Source organism: Ranitomeya variabilis, chromosome 1 (genome assembly GCF_051348905.1).
Source record: "Ranitomeya variabilis isolate aRanVar5 chromosome 1, aRanVar5.hap1, whole genome shotgun sequence".
In the NCBI taxonomy this organism is placed as follows: Eukaryota; Metazoa; Chordata; class Amphibia; order Anura; family Dendrobatidae; genus Ranitomeya; species Ranitomeya variabilis.
Window position 1 is genome coordinate 900,688,897 of NC_135232.1, and position 16,788 is coordinate 900,705,684.

Sequence of the window (16,788 nt, forward strand, 5' to 3'; positions counted from 1 at the left end):
GGCGCCGCCCGCCAAATCGGACCCGGGGTGGCGCCGCCCGCCAAATCGGACCCGGAGTGGCGCCGCCCGCCAAATCGGACCCGGAGTGGCGCCGCCCGCCAAATCGGACCCGGAGTGGCGCCGCCCGCCAAATCGGACCCAGAGTGGCCCCACCCACCAAATCGGTTCCAGAGTGGCCCCACCCACCAAATCGGACCCAGAGTGGCCCCACCCACCAAATCGGTTCCAGAGTGGCCCCACCCACCAAATCGGACCCAGAGTGGCCCCACCCACCAAATCGGTTCCAGAGTGGCCCCACCCACCAAATCGGTTCCAGAGTGGCCCCACCCACCAAATCAGCACCTGAGTAATGCAAACACCTCAGAATATCTCAAAACCTGAGGTAAAATACTGAGTGATGCGAACACTTCAGAATATCTCACGCCCTGAGTTGTCTACTTGTCCATAGGATTTTTGAGAATCGTGAAGTAAACCTCTGGGAGAGGTGAGCACCTCATAACTGGTTATGTTATGTTATGTACAGTAGATCTTTGGATGAGGCAAATGCCTCAGAGTGGGCCAAATTGTGAGGTAACGCTCTGGGAGAGGAAAACGCCTCAGAGCTGCTAGTACCGTGAGGTAATTGTCTAGTTATTCTTATTATTATTATTCAGTCCGCACGTAATGCGGCCCGAACCGCTAAACTCACAGACTCCAGTGAGGTGTCATTTCGAAGCCAGCGTTCCTGAGAGGTGTGCTAAGTATTTTTCGTGTCGATCGGATTTGTAGTTTTGGCGCAATTTGCGTTTGAAAAAAGTGTCTCAATGCATTTCAATAGGGAAATTTTCCAATACGTTTATAATGGGCCTGATTTCTGAGGCAATTTCTAAAAATAACTGCCACCTGGTTGATTACCTCATTGATATGCGCAGTGAGACCCAGTTACTATGCCAACGCCTATAAACTCTACATCAGCCCACCAGGTCACAAGTTTTGTCAGATAATATCAGCTCTTAAAGTGACAGTACAGCACAATTACAAAGCACTATCTGTAGTCTTATCATTATTGCCCCGCTCACCAAATCGGACCCAGCCCACCAAATCGGACCCAGAGTGCCCCCGCCCACCAAATCGGACCCAGAGTGCCCCCGCCCGCCAAATCGGACCCAGAGTGGCGCCGCCCGCCAAATCGGACCCAGAGTGGCGCCGCCCGCCAAATCGGACCCAGAGTGGCGCCGCCCGCCAAATCGGACCCAGAGTGGCGCCGCCCGCCAAATCGGACCCAGAGTGGCGCCGCCCGCCAAATCGGACCCAGAGTGGCGCCGCCCGCCAAATCGGACCCAGAGTGGCGCCGCCCGCCAAATCGGACCCAGAGTGGCGCCGCCCGCCAAATCGGACCTAGAGTAGCCCCGCCCACCAAATCCTCAACCCTGAGGGGCTATAACTACCAAACCAGCATCTGAGGGGCACCCAAGTGTGAAAGTCTTGCAGGGGCAGCCCGGGCACCATTCCAAAGCACTATCTGTAGTTCCTTCAGGAAATACCCATCTAGTTCTTCTTATTATTATTCAGTCCGCACGTAATGCGGCCCGAACCGCTTCACTCACAGACTCCAGTGAGGTGTCATTTCGAAGCCAGCGTCCCCAAGAGGTGTGCTAAGTATTTTTCGTGTCGATCGGATTTGTAGTTTTGGCGCAATTTGCGTTTGAAAATGTTTTTTCCCCTCATTGTAATGCATTTCAATAGGGAAATTTTCCCATAGGTTATAATGGCCGGGTTTCTGAGGCAATTTGAAATGTACCTGCCACTTGCCACCTGGCTGATTAGCTCATTGATATGTGCAGTCAGGCCCAGTTACTATGCCAACGCCTGCGAACTGTACATGACCCCAGCACAGTTTTGCCAGATAATATCAGCTCTTAAAGTGATAGCACAGCACAATTTCAAAGCACTATCTGTAGTCTTATTATAATTATTGCCCGCTCACCAAATCGGACCCAGAGTGGCGCCGCCCGCCAAATCGGACCCAGAGTGGCGCCGCCCGCAAAATCGGACCCAGAGTGGCGCCGCCCGCAAAAATCGGACCCAGAGTGGCGCCGCCCGCCAAATCGGACCCAGAGTGGCGCCGCCCGCCAAATCGGACCCAGAGTGGCGCCGCCCGCCAAATCGGACCCAGAGTGGCGCCGCCCGCCAAATCGGACCCAGAGTGGCGCCGCCCGCCAAATCGGACCCAGAGTGGCGCCGCCCGCCAAATCGGACCCAGAGTGGCGCCGCCCGCCAAATCGGACCCAGAGTGGCGCCGCCCGCCAAATCGGACCCAGAGTGGCGCCGCCCGCCAAATCGGACCCAGAGTGGCGCCGCCCGCCAAATCGGACCCAGAGTGACCCGGCCCACCAAATCGGACCCAGAGTGACCCGGCCCACCAAATCGGACCCAGAGTGACCCGGGCCACCAAATCGGACCCAGAGTGACCCGGGCCACCAAATCGGACCCAGAGTGACCCGGGCCACCAAATCGGACCCAGAGTGACCTAAGCCACCAAATCGGACCCAGAGTGACCCGGGCCACCAAATCGGACCCAGAGTGACCCGGGCCACCAAATCGGACCCAGAGTGACCCGGGCCACCAAATCGGACCCAGAATGACCCGGGCCACCAAATCGGACCCAGAGTGACCCGGGCCACCAAATCGGACCCAGAGTGACCCGGGCCACCAAGTCGGACCCAGAGTGACCCGGCCCACCAACCGGACCCAGAGTGACCCGGCCCACCAAACCGGACCCAGAGTGACCCGGCCCACCAAATCGGACCCAGAGTGACCCGGCCCACCAAATCGGACCCAGAGTGACCCGGCCCACCAAATCGGACCCAGAGTGGCCTCAACCCTGAGGGGCTACAACTACCAAACCAGCGCCTGAGGGGCACCCAAGTGTGAAAGTCTTGCAGGGGCAGCCCGGGCACCATTCCAAAGCACTATCTGTAGTTCCTTCAGGAAATACCCATCTAGTTTATTTTTATTCTTTATTTTTAACATGAATATGGATCCCAGGGCCTGAAGGAGAGTCTCCTCTCCTTCACACCCCCTGGGAACCACACGCCGTATAAGATGACTGGGCGTATAAGATGACTGGGCGTATAAGATGACCCCCGTCTTATACAGCGGGCATATCCCAAATTCCATATTTTATATGGAAAAGTTGGGGGTCGTCTTATACACCAGAAAATACGGTACTATTGTAAAGATGTGTAATGTGCTTCTTGTTTGGCAGTCATGCTTTCCTGATACACGTTGTTGGGAATATGACCACTGTCCATCACTGCCCTAAGCAGCTACCAATGCTAATGTGCACCTCTGCAGTAAGAAGAACTGCACCTTAGCAATGGTGACTGCTTGTGACATTTCCCTGCACAAGATAAAAAAAATTGTGACATTTTCTAAATCATTGGAAAACTGCTATTCATTGTGTCTCGTGAATAGATATTACATCAAGATTCATATTGCTTTTGTTTTTTTTCCTCCAAGAGACAACTTTTTTTTAATGACAGCCATGTATGAGGGTTTGTTTTGCCTAGCACAGGTTGTAGATTTTAAGAGTTCCATTTAGTTTATCAGAAGAAGCACTAAAAACTCAATTTCAACATAGTTACTCGGGTTTCATTCTTACAGTGTTCTCTGTGTGGTAAAAATTACAACTTTATTCGGACGGTGAATATGATTATGATTCAAAAGTTATATACAGCTCTGGCAAAAATTAAGAGACCACTGCAAAATGTTCAGTTTGTCAGATTTTTCTCTTTATAGGTATATTTTTGAGTAAAATGTAAATTGTTAATTTATTCTATAAACTTCTGACAACATGTCTCCGAATTTCCAAGCAATACATTTTTTATTTTTTTCTGAAAAAGGAGAAATGGTCAAAATTAAAAAAATGCATTGCTTTCAGATGTCAAATAATGCAAAGAAAACAAGTTCATAATCATTCAGAAGCAACAATACTAATGTTTTACCTTAGGAACAGTTCAGAAATCAATATTTTGTGGAATAACCATGATTTTTAATCACAGCTTTCATGCGTCTTGGCATGCTTTCCACCAGTCTTTCACACTGCTTTTGGCCAAAAATTTAAGCAGCTCTTGTTTTATGGCTTGTGACTATCCATCATCCTCTTGATTACATTCCATAGGTATTCATTGGGGTTCAGGTATGGAGATTGGGCTGCGCATGACAGGGTTTTGATGTGGTGGTCTCTTAATTTGCCAGAGCTGTATTTTTATGCTATGCTTAATAAAAAATATTAATGGGTGTTTATTGCAGTTTAAGAGTTCTAAGAAGATGGATCTCACATGAAGCAGAGGAATAGATTCCTTCTAGACCCTCAGGACAGGCCAACATTTGTAGAATACATAAAGCTAGAATTCCACTTTAGGCTTTGAAACGAGACCTAAACATGATTTTTTTGCTTCCTTGTTGATTGGCTTTTTTTGTGTATGGATCAGGCCAAATGACCTCTGAAGTCCCCACCAGTAAGTCTCCTTCTCACTTTAACTGTACATATAAAGTATTAAAAAGCAAAAAAAAACAAAAAACCACAAAACATACTTTGATAAGACTCTTAAGGGGATGACTTCTTCCCCAACTCTATGTCTCTCCCTATGCTTCTTCTTTCTTTTTCTCTTCACCTTACAAGCAGAAGTTTCCTTCTTGTCACTTATATCTTTTTCTTCTTCAGTCGAAATCTCTAGAAAAAAAAAAAAAAATGAAATAGAAAGCTTATTGCACTTTCTGGCACTACACTACAGACAATATTTAATTTGTCAGAGAGTGTGCAAATGCTCCTTAAGGCTGCGTGCACACAATCAGTAATACCAGGGTTCTGGATGCTGCATTGTACAGTACACACACAGTGGATGGAATTAATAGAAATCTCATGCCCCCTGTGCCGTGAATTTTTTAAATTCAAATAAAGTAGTTTTATCTTTGTGTGCGTTTTTATTTTTTTTTTTTATTACCGGGGTAGTAATGGTGGTGTCTGATAGACGCCTCTATCACTTATCCCAGGACTTGATGCCAGCTATGATTTTTGATGAATCACAGCTGTCGTGAATCCCAATTGCCAATCCCAGAGCTGGGAAAATCTGATTGATGCTGCAATTCTGGTGCTGCTGCCGGCGTGTATTTTAGTTTGTTAAGGGCTGATGAGTCGGAGAGCTGGACGGGACTGGCTAACCACACACAACTCCCACCTATGGGGGTGGTTTAAGCTACATAATGTGACCTTGGTTTGGGTCACAAGTTCGAGGTTGTAAGGTCCTGTATGAGGTCAGGCATGTGTGCTGGAAAGTCCTACGAGTGGACGGACTTCCTGAAGAGCACATGGTGAGGCCGTGTACCTGGAAGGTCTCTGTGTTGGAAGGCCCAGTGAGTGTACCACACATGGTGAGGCCGTGTACCTGGAAGGTCTCTGTGTTGGAAGGCCCAGTGAGTGTACCAGATTCCTGAATAGCACATGGAGAGACCGTGTACTTGCAGCGTCTGTGACGGCACCGTGTTAGGGAAGCTACGGACCTTCTTAGTGTCTGGACGGACGAGATGGTGATCCCAGTAAGGCAGCTTCCCTAGATGCCAGGACTGACGAGGAGTCAGCGTGTGGAACAGGATCTCCTGTAAGGTAACTCCAGACAAGGGAGTTATAATAAGGGCAGACAAGTATCTGCCATTGGAACAGACTGTTGGTGCTTGTTGTGTTCCGTGGATGTTAATGAACTGTTCGGCGGGTGGTCGCCCATGTTAACTGGACAAAGAGAAGTACGGCGTGTTTAGGGACCGTAATTCAAAGCCGTATACTACGAAGTGCTATGTGAGGTCTGTGATGTGTAACATGGCCTACAGAGGTTTATGAGTTACATAATAAACTGCATAGACTGTTTTGTGAGGAAAAACGTGCCTGTGTGCCTTCATCCCGTTGCCAAGCAAGTGTCCCCCAACACATGCAGTAAGCGCTGTCTTACAAGCATAACTGATCTGCTCACTCAGCCATTCTGGACACCATCTCAGAGAATCCCTTCAAAGGAAACCTGTCACCAATGCTGTGGAATAAGACTGCGGTGCATAAGTAAAATAATATCCTCAAACACATTGATAATGTCTGCATACCTCTACATTCTGTCAGCTCTGGCGAGGGCAATTTTGATTTTGATGGTGCATCTTCTTTATCGTGCAGTTTTCTGTACTTGGAAGAGTCCTGCTCCTCTGAACTGCTGTGCTTCCTTTTGGCTGGTCTGCCTTCCTCTGACAGGTCCGAGCTCTCTGCTCGGTCTCGTTTCCTTGTCTCCTTCTTAGAGGCTTGTCTGGCAGAGTCTGATGTATCCGTTACTGAGCTTTCAGAAATACTGCGCTGCCTCTTAGATTTTGCAGCTTCTTTTGTTGATATTTCCATGATAATCTGGTCATTGATCTCATCCTCTGCTGTGTCATCACTTTCCTTTTTGCTTTTTGATTTTTTCTTCTTCTTCTTTTTCTTTTCCTCTAAAATTAACAGAACAAAAAATGTATGAGGCTCTTCTGCCATTGTGGCTTCAATACATAATGTAAGGGGCTGATCCCAACAGCTCCTGCAGCACTGCGCTGACTAATCGGATAATCAGGCTTACTGTACACTGACGTGACAAGAACAGTGCTGCATGTTTTGCTCTTGGTGCCAAACCTGACGTAATTTGTGAACACTTCTACATTTATTATGTGTCTGCATGAGATGGCCACCTCACCAGCAATACATGGCCAGTAACGACCAGACATTTATGGTATATCCTGTAGATATGCCATAAATGTCTCAGATGGGAATAATACATATTTAAAGTGTTGATGGATATTCTAATTCATGATACTCTAGACCAGGGGTGAACAACATTTTCTGGTCCAAGAGTCTCAATCAATCTGAACCAATTCCAAGGGCTGTAATAAAACTATAGCAGTTTTATGATATAGGACAGTTATAAAATATTGCAATTAAAAGCCATAAATCTCAAATATATGCAAGCTCCAGCACTCCCACCTATCATGAAAATAAGCAGTAACCTTCTCACCTGTTTGCACTCTAAACAGTAAGAGACCCTGCATGCTGCATTGTACAATATGCGAGTTGCTAAAAAGTGTTTCATGCCTCCCATAAAACTACATTGAAAACAAGCTCATTCATGCGTGGCCACCTCACCACGTCATCCACTTCTTTCTAAAGTGATACATAGTGGTAAGGAGACCTCCTTTCTGCTAATATTTAGGGCATCCAGAGAGGGATCAGCTATTTTCTTTTCAGACATGATGATGATGTGGTGTAATCAGACGTTCCTGCTTCATGAGGAGGTGCACACCTCTCCATGAATCAGGAGCATCTGAGGAGCATCTCCATGGGCCACATCAGAAATCTTACTCCAGTTTCTGAGAGTGGAATAGATAACAGCTCGTCATGAATTAGACTAGCTGTAGCGTCACGCCCCTTTGGCGCACTGCTTCTGCCACATGTCCACCCATTTTGGAGGAGTTGAGGGAAACTAGTCTGAAAATGCCAAAAGTCACAACATTTCTGGCGTTGCGCTAAAATTTAGGGACTTTTTTAAGCAACTAAGACAGAATTCTGGTGAAACTGCTTTGATGAATAGGGGCAATAGTAAACCATAGGCACTTATCCATTCTTACACTGCACTACGCCACATACCTTCACTCTGGCAACAATCATATATGGCAAAAACCAGCACAAAGACAAAAATTTCTATGAATAGATGGTTGGTGGTTGCACGGAATAGCATCATGGGCCACAGGCTGTGCCCCTCTAATCTAGGCTAAGCAGCTTCATTTATGATCTTAACATCCCTGCAATTTCTATAGTTATATGGAGTAAATCACATCTACAAGATGTTTTTTGATTGAAAGATTATCACCAAATTGTAAGTGCTCACCATTGGCCATTAAACCTTATGCACCAACGTGCACATATCCAGCCCTTACATTAAGACATACCTGATTCATGGGTCTCTTGTGCCTTTAGCTCTGGAATAGGTTTGTTTTTTACAGTTTTTGGAAACATGCCTGCTTTTCTTGGGGCTTCCTCAGGAGGGTTGTTCAAAAGCTAAGGAAGGAAAAGAAAAGTTCAAGACCTTCAACTGTAGATAATTTTAGAGATGACATAGAAGTTGTCAAGTGGTAGAGTTTGTGTGTAACCTCTAACTTTAACCCTATTGCTTGGGAGTCAATTTTGGTTTTGAGCTTTTGCTTTTTCCAAGAGCCATAACTATTTTTCAGCCCGCAGAGCTTGACTGTTTTTTGCACAACAAGTTGTAGTGAAATGGTGTACAAAAAGATATTTTTAGTTTCGCCATTTATCACTAAAGCAATGTTGTTATACATAACCCCTTGTTAATTAAGCCAAGTTAACCTCCCCCACCTTAGGTTCATCGGCCGATTGAGCTTATTATCACTTTTTATTGCATTTTTTACTGCAGAGATGCAACATCCAAAGAAAAAAATAGCAATTCTTCTATTTTTACATTATTTTTTGCTCTTTGGCGCTTAACGTATAGGTTATCTAATTTTAGATTTTGATACATTGGACTTTTGCGGAGGTGGCTACACAGAATATGTTTAGATAACCATCTAAAGGAGATACCTTGTCACTAGCAGATGGGCTCACACAACTTGATTAAACCGTGTGCCAAGTTCCATAGATATATAAACATCCCGAATAGGGTCACCTTGACGTGGCAGGATGGCTTTTAGGTCAAAACAATGTTAACTAAGTACCTGTTGATATTTTAATGAATTATTGCTATTTATTTACTTACTGCAGGGTATTTGCTCATTTTGTTTTTATCAATTTATAAACAGTCTATATAGCAGTAAAGCAACATTATGCTGTAGGAAATCCTTTAAAGGGAACCTATCACCCCGTTTTTTAAAGATTAGATAAAAATAGTGTGAAATAGGGGCAGAGCTGGGCTTTACATTAGTGCCTTTTTGGTGCCTTTACACCCCCGTTAGGCTGCCGAAATACCTTTGTGAAGTGGCCGTTTTCTGCTGTCACTCAAGTTGGTCAGGTCGGATGGGCGTGGTCACAGCGCTGTTTCTCCCCCAGATCAGGCTCATCATTACGTTGGTGGTGTAGTGGTGTGCGCATGTCCAAAGCGAAGATCCACTGCCCAGGAGATTCAAAACAGCGCGGTCTTCGCTATTCGCCGTTTACCGGTGGGCGCGGCCATCTTTCCTGTGGCCGCGCGTGCGCAGATGGAGCGCTCTGCTGCCCGGGGCTTCAGGAAAATGGCCGCCGCGATCTCCATCTGCGCACGCGCGGAATCCCGCGGCCATTTTCCTGAAGCCCCGGGCAGCAGAGCGCTCCATCTGCGCACGCGCGGCCACAGGAAAGATGGCCGCGCCCACCGGTAAACGGCGAATAGCGAAGACCGCGCTGTTTTGAATCTCCTGGGCAGTGGATCTTCGCTTTGGACATGCGCACACCACTACGCCACCAACTAATGATGAGCCTGATCTGGGGGAGAAACAGCGATGTGACCACGCCCATCCAACCTGACCAACTTGAGTGACAGCAGAAAACGGCCACTTCACAAAGGTATTTCGGCAGCCTAACGGGGGTGTAAAGGCACCAAAAAGGCACTAATGTAAAGCCCAGCTCTGCCCCTATTTCACACTATTTTTATCTAATTTTTAAAAAACGGGGTGATAGGTTCCCTTTAAAAAAATGTAAAGCCCAACTATACACTTGGTGTCAAGACCAATGACTTGTTTGGCTTGCCTCATATGGTCAGTATATGAAGAACATTCTGTCCCAACTGATCACCCATTAACCAAACAAGCAATATTAGTATTTCCATATTTACATGGAAATATTCTGGTTAGTATTATGCATCCGTAATTTTCAGCCATAACTAGCAGCTGGCCCAAATGTTTTGAACTAGCATTAGAATAAAGTGGCATTAGTCCTGTATTCTCACCTATCCCTTGTAGATTGTGAGCCCTCGCGGGCAGGGTCCTCTCTCCTCTTGTTCCAGTTGTGACTTGTATTGTTCAAGATTATTGTACTTGTTTTTATTATGTACACCCCTCCTCACATGTAAAGCGCCATGGAAAAAATGGCGCTATAATAATAAATAATAATTAGTCCTCATCAACATCTGCCCAATACTGAATGCTAATTGGGTTTTGGAGATTGCTTATATCTACACTTGGCACATTATCTGATCCTTATTATCTAATGCATTCGTATAATTTACTGTGACTTTTCATTAAGAAACATAATACAGATAAAACAAACAAAAAGTAATAAAGCTAAAAAAAATAATCACCTCGATTGCTTTGGCAGCTTGTTCTGGTGTCTCAAACTCAATAAATGCAAATCCTTTTGTGTCACCAGTGGTTTTATACTTGGGGATGCTGATGTAGACCACTGTGCCACATTTACCAAACACCCTTTCTATCCAGCTGTGTGTAACGTTTTTAGGAAGCAGCTCCTGAGAACACAAAAAAATGTGTAAGTGACTGAAAAAGAAACACTGACCCCGGTCCACAGATGTTAGAAAATGCTCCAAATAGCTGATGTAGGATGGTTCAGCTCACGGTTACATGACAACAAAATATGAATGGCGGAGACACATCATGTCTGCTGATTGTTGGATTGTTTTTGTTAAAGGGATTCTATCAAATTCTTAAATGAGAAAAATTACAAAAGTGCTCATAAAAGCAAGGAACTTTGCAATTTACCTCTTATTAAAAATTCCTTGGTTCTCAAGAACTAGGGAATATTTAATTGTATTGTGTACTGCTTGACACCTAGGCTCCTGGCCACCTCGGCAGTCTGTGGTGGCAGGTTTCCTAGCAAAAGAGAGCAGCATTTGTAAGCACCGCTCTAAAGATAGCCGGATATTTCATAGGATGTACACATGAGATGAACATAGGCTGTATCCGTAGACCACAAAATGTGATTAGGTTGTTCCAACAAATTCTATGCATGGATTTTAGCGCTCTGATGCTTTTCGTCTTAGGAAGATAATCATAAGATGGGTCCGGAAGCGGCTTAGTCCTATTATATATACACTTACCGCGTATACAGTACGCGCATCAACATCTTGAGGTTTTTCACCAAGGGGAAGTCGTCTTCGGATTTTTGTGCTGTCCAAATTTATCTTAGAATCAAAGACGAAAGAATTAGAAGATGGGAATGAAGTGTAAGGGCGACTTGGTGATAAATAAATACTCACCTCTACTACAGAAGAATTCTTCAGAGCTCTGGCAATAAGCTTGGGATCTGTAGTCAGTTTTTTCATTTTATTAAAGGATGCCAAAAGTGAGAGGTCGATATCTAGAACAGAATATATTGATAGTATCCTTAAAAACCTGCGTAGTTTTAAATTGCAATCATCTGAAGAATGATCTGTATTGTGCTTATGCACCTAGAAACATTTAGTGGTATGGTTACGTTTTACACACCAACTGAATCCCATGGTGCAGATTAAAGATACATAAAACGTCATCCCATCCTGTACCAGGGATGTGTCTGGTGTAGCTCAGCCTTCAATACCAGACACCTCCCATAGACAGGAATAACTTTTTTTTTTTAGGGGAGAGGGGAAACAAACCATTCTTCTAACATCACATAACCCCTTTACAGGTATTATCCAAACAAAATTCTGTATGATAGTGCGTAGGCAGTAGTGTCTCCACCATGCATATGGTAAACGTTCACATTACCTGATGGAGTGCACCCTTCCAAGTACAAAATGCATTGTAAATGTTACATGAATTAGGACACATATAAAGACTTGCATTCTTTACAGTGTTTAGTCCTCAATTTTGTATCAATTTTTACTTGTAACATTTGTTTAATATATTTTTAATAAATGTAACTTCAAAACAAGTAAGTCCTGAAGATCTTGAACTAAGAACAGCACCACAAAACAGACCCCCTTCTTTTTTCATTGTTTTACTTTGGGCCGAATTTCCACTGAATCAACAAAGGTTGTGGCCATCTTCAAATAAATACATCCCCTCAACCAAATCAGGAACATCCTCACATTATACAGCACCAGACTGATAATACTACACATGAAGCATCGTCTCCGCTCAGATTTTCTTTTAAATGTCTCTTTATCACAAATCCCCAGCTTTGGGGTAAGCCTGGACTCTGCCCTGTCCATTCAACCACTTGTCCAAGCCCTTACAATCTCCTGCTCCCCAAATCACTTAAAATATTAGGGCCTGTTATCATCATCTGCCTTGACTTTTGCATCTCTTTAGTTCATTCTTAACTCCGCTGCTTAATTAAGCTACCTTTTATATGGTGAATGTAGAAATTTTTTTTTTTTTTTAGATACATTTACATTACATTTTGGGGCACTACAGGGATAGGTGCCTTTACATTACAAGGTGTTATTTATTTTTCACCAAAAAAGGCTTGGTGAGAGCTGGGTTTTAGTGGAGGGAATTAGAAAAAAAAATTGAAGCAAAAAAAAAAAAAAAAAAAAAAATGTGGTCAATTCTGTACTAGTATCCCCTATCCTGGTATGCATGGCCCCCTCATCCCTATCCTGGTATGCATGGCACCCCTTATCCCTGTCCTTGTATGCATGGCCCCCTCATCCCTCTCCTGGTATGCATGGCCCCCCACTGGGGGGGGTGTTTGGTTGCCCCCTGTTCATCAAGGGTTTTATTATATCCCACTTTCCAGTTCGGAACTTGCAGCTCTCTGGCACCCCCTTACCCTCAGGTCAGTCAGGGAACTACACCTAGGATAAGTAGTCGCCAGAAGGGCCACCTTGCTGTGTACTGGCTATTGGGCACTCTGCAGTGAGGGCGATATAACTATTCCCAGTCTCAGGCAGGAAATACACATATAAATCTCCATCCGTCACTGCCAGAGTCTCCCCAAAAGCCCAGAACACTTCGCTGCCACCAGCTCCTATTTCGTATGATTAATATCGGGCCAGGAGCCAACCAAATCAGTAGTGTTGATTTAGTTCGGAGGACGTGGCGATACGTTTAGAGCAAGGAGAACAAAGCTAGTAAAGTTTTATAGATTTTACTCCAAAAAGAAAAGGCAGTGTTTACAAAAATATAAAAAGATGCTATAAACGAGATAATTACAGTATATACAAGCAATTACAAAACAAAATGGATTAAAGACGAGGACTTGCATATCTCAGTCAATGGCACGCCATGCGGGAGGGGGGAGGGGAGTTCCCAAGGACCAGGATTCAGTTCACAGTAGGGATGGTATGTGCTGTCTCCCCAGGTCTGAACACATTTGTTCAGAGCGGCCTATCACGTCTCCTAATCAAAGTAATTTCATGTGTAAGTCTGTGTGTGTGTGTAGCCCATTCACTATCTCTATCTATCTCCCACTCCCTCAAAATGGCTGGACCATCATTGTAAATACACACCTGTACTTTGTATCTTCCCCACCCCATTGTAGATTGTAAGCTCTCACGAGCAGGGTCGTCTTATTTTGATTAATTATTGTATTGTTAACATTGTTACTTATGACTGTTTTGTTTGAAACAGTTAGGGTACGTTCACACAGGACTTTTTTGCTGCTTTTTTTATGCTAATTTTCAGCTGCTTTTTACAGTACCAGTAAAGCCTATGAGATTTCAGAAATCTCATGCACACACGTTGGTTTTTTATTTGATCAGTATTTTCTGCTTTGCTGCTTTTTTTGGACATAGGGCATGTCACTTCTTTCAGCGTTTTTGCTGCGTTTTTGCAGCGTTTTTTCACCCATTGACTTGAATGGGTGATGAAAAAAACGCTGCAAAAACGCTGAAAAAACGCATGTAGCATTATTTGCTGCGTTTTTTTGTGCAGAAAATCATGGCCAGCAGGAAGGGATCTCACAGCCAAGAGCTTAGGGGTGTGGTTAGTGAGGTGTGAAGAGCCATTGTGAGGTGTGAAGAGCCATTGTGAGGTGTCCTGATTGTGATCTATTGTGAGGGAGTTCCTGGTTCCTGGTAGTGAGGTGTGAAGAGCCATTGTGAGCCATTGTGAGGTGTGAAGAGTCATTGTGAGGTGTCCTGATTGTGATCTATTGTGAGGGAGTTCCTGGTAGTGAGGTGTGAAGAGCCATTGTGAGCCATTGTGAGGTGTGAAGAGCCATTGTGAGGTGTCCTGATTGTGATCTATTGTGAGGGAGTTCCTGGTAGTAAGGTGTGAAGAGCCATTGTGAGGTGTGAAGAGCCATTGTGAGGTGTCCTAGCAGCTGAAAATTGGCATAAAAAAAGCAGCAAAAATCTGCAGCAAAAATCTGCAGCAAAAAAATCCTGTGTGAACGTACCCAAAAAACGCACCAAAAACGCACCAAAAAACCGCACCTAAATTAGCATAAAAAAGCAGCAAAAAAAAGCAGCAAAAAAGTCCTGTGTGAACGTACCCTTAAACTGTAAAGCGCTGCAGAATATGTTGGCGCTATATAAATAAAGATTATTATTATTGGTATGCATGGCCCCCTCATCCCTATCCTGGTATGCATGGCCCCCTCAAGCCTACCCTGGTACGCATGGCCCCCTCAGGGATGAAGGGGCCATGCATACGAGGACAGGGATGAGGGGGCCATGCATACAGGGCAGAAAAGTACGCCTGCGCAGGAGCGCGATGCTGGGAATCATAAGAAAATGGGGGCTTATCTACAGTATTATAGAATGCTGTAGATAAGCCCTGAAAGGTAGTGGTCGTATCTTATATCGGCCAAACCTGGTGACAGGTTTGCTTAAAGAATTTGGTTGTTGGTCAGGATTGTGAATTAACTGGGAAAAATCATCACTCTTACCAGAGGATACGCTTTCCCCCACAGAATTAATGTCAGATACACAGAATCAGGTGGTAGAAAAAGAGGGATTTTTGGTTCTTACCGTAAAATCTCTTTCTTGGAGCCTTCATTGGGGGACACAGGTAACCATGGGTGTATGCTGCTGTCACTAGGAGGCTGACACTATGCAAATAAAGAAGTAACTCCTCCCCGGCAGTATACACCCTCCGACAGGCACCAGGCAACTCAGTTGGTGCAAAAGCAGTAGTAGGAACAGGTAATATAAAACTCAACCTATGTACCAACCCACAACAACGGCACGTTAGCCAACACGGTACAACTTCAAGGGAGGGTGCTGTGTCCCCCAATGAAGGCTCCAAGAAAGAGATTTTACGGTAAGAACCAAAAATCCCTCTTTCTTTCTCGCTTCATTGGGGGACACAGGTAACCATGGGACGTCCCAAAGCAGTCCCTAGGGCGGGTATTCTGCAGAAAAAGAAGAGTCAGGTTGGCCGGTGAGAAACCGCCGCCTGCAGTATCCTCCTACCCAGGCTCGCGTCCGCGGAAGCCTGAGTATGCACCCCGTAGAATTTGACAAAGGTGTGCATGGAAGACCACGTAGCGGCCTTGCAAACCTGCGAGGCCGAAGCTTGGTGACGAACTGCCCAGGAAGCTCCCACTGCCCGGGTAGAGTGAGCCTTCACCCCCGAAGGAGGCTGTTTGTCTTGGACGCGGTATGCCTCCAAAACCGCTGAACGGATCCAACGAGCAATCGTGGATTTGGAGGCAGGAAGACCCTTTCGACGCCCATCCGAGACGACGAACAGAGGATCGGCCTGACGAAAAGAGGCAGTTCTGGCGATGTAAATCCGGATAGCCCTGACCACATCCAGCTTGTGAAGGGATTTCTCCAATGGATGAACCGGGGAAGGGCAAAAGGACGGGAGGACAATGTCCTCGTTGATATGAAAAGATGAGACAACTTTCGGTAAGAAGGAAGGAACCGGACGAAGAACCACCTTGTCTTGATGCAGGACCAGAAAGGGAGAACGACAGGATAAAGCCGCCAGCTCTGAAACCCTTCTAATGGAGGAGATGGCGATCAAAAAGGCTACCTTCCAGGATAGAAGCGAGAAGGAAACATCCTGAAGCGGTTCAAAGGGCGGCCGCTGCAGGGCATCTAAGACGAGGTTGAGATCCCAAGGCTCAACAGGAGACCGGTAAGGGGGAGCTATATGAGCGACCCCCTGGATGAAGGTCCTCACCTGAGGCAGGGAAGCCAGGTCTCTTTGAAAAAGAATTGATAGAGCGGAGATCTGACCCTTCAAGGTGCTAAGGGAAAGACCCGAATCTAGGCCCGTTTGAAGAAAGCTGAGAAGGGGAGGAAGGGAAAAGGTCATAGGAAACAGATTGTTATCCTGACACCACCGGAAAAATGCCTTCCAACATCTGTGGTAGACACACGATGAGGCCGGTTTTCTCGCTCTTATCATAGTCTGGATGACGCTATGAGAAAAACCCGCATTCTTCAGGACCGCGGCCTCAACGGCCATACCGTTAAATTCAGCGACCGAGAATTTGGGTGGGAGAGAGGCCCCTGTGAAAGAAGGTCCGGAAGATCCGGAAGTCTCCACGGAACATCCGATAACATGTTTATCAGCTCTGCGTACCAGGCTCTGCGAGGCCAATCTGGAGCTACCAAGAGTACGGGGACCCCTTCCGACTTGATCTTCTTTACGACCCTTGGGATCAGAGGGAGAGGCGGGAACAGATAGGGCATCCGGAACTGGGCCCAAGAGATCACGAGAGCGTCGCATCCGACGGCCATCGGGTCCCGAGACCTGGCGACGTACTGGGGAACTTTGTGGTTTGCCCGGGAGGCCATCAAGTCGACGTCCGGAACGCCCCACCGCTGGCAAATCTGGCTGAAGATTGCTGGAAGAAGAGACCACTCGCCCGCCACGATGCCCTGGCGACTTAGAAAGTCGGCCTCCCAATTGTCCACTCCT

The 16,788-nt window shown here is 45.7% G+C and overlaps 1 protein-coding gene across 4 annotated transcripts in view; it reads right to left on the reverse strand.

Annotated features, from left to right (window-relative positions):
• LARP7 (La ribonucleoprotein 7, transcriptional regulator) overlaps positions 1–16,788 on the reverse strand; it is a 74,335-nt gene that overhangs the window by 30,057 nt on the left and 27,490 nt on the right. For all 4 annotated transcript variants that reach the window (XM_077278894.1, XM_077278873.1, XM_077278879.1 and 1 more), the window contains exons 3-8: positions 11,241–11,341; positions 11,082–11,165; positions 10,329–10,493; positions 7,993–8,101; positions 6,133–6,504; positions 4,579–4,717 (exon numbers count right to left, since the gene is read on the reverse strand). In XM_077278894.1, coding sequence (XP_077135009.1) covers positions 4,579–4,717; positions 6,133–6,504; positions 7,993–8,101; positions 10,329–10,493; positions 11,082–11,165; positions 11,241–11,341 — 970 coding nt within the window. The remainder of the gene's footprint in view (positions 1–4,578; positions 4,718–6,132; positions 6,505–7,992; positions 8,102–10,328; positions 10,494–11,081; positions 11,166–11,240; positions 11,342–16,788) is intronic.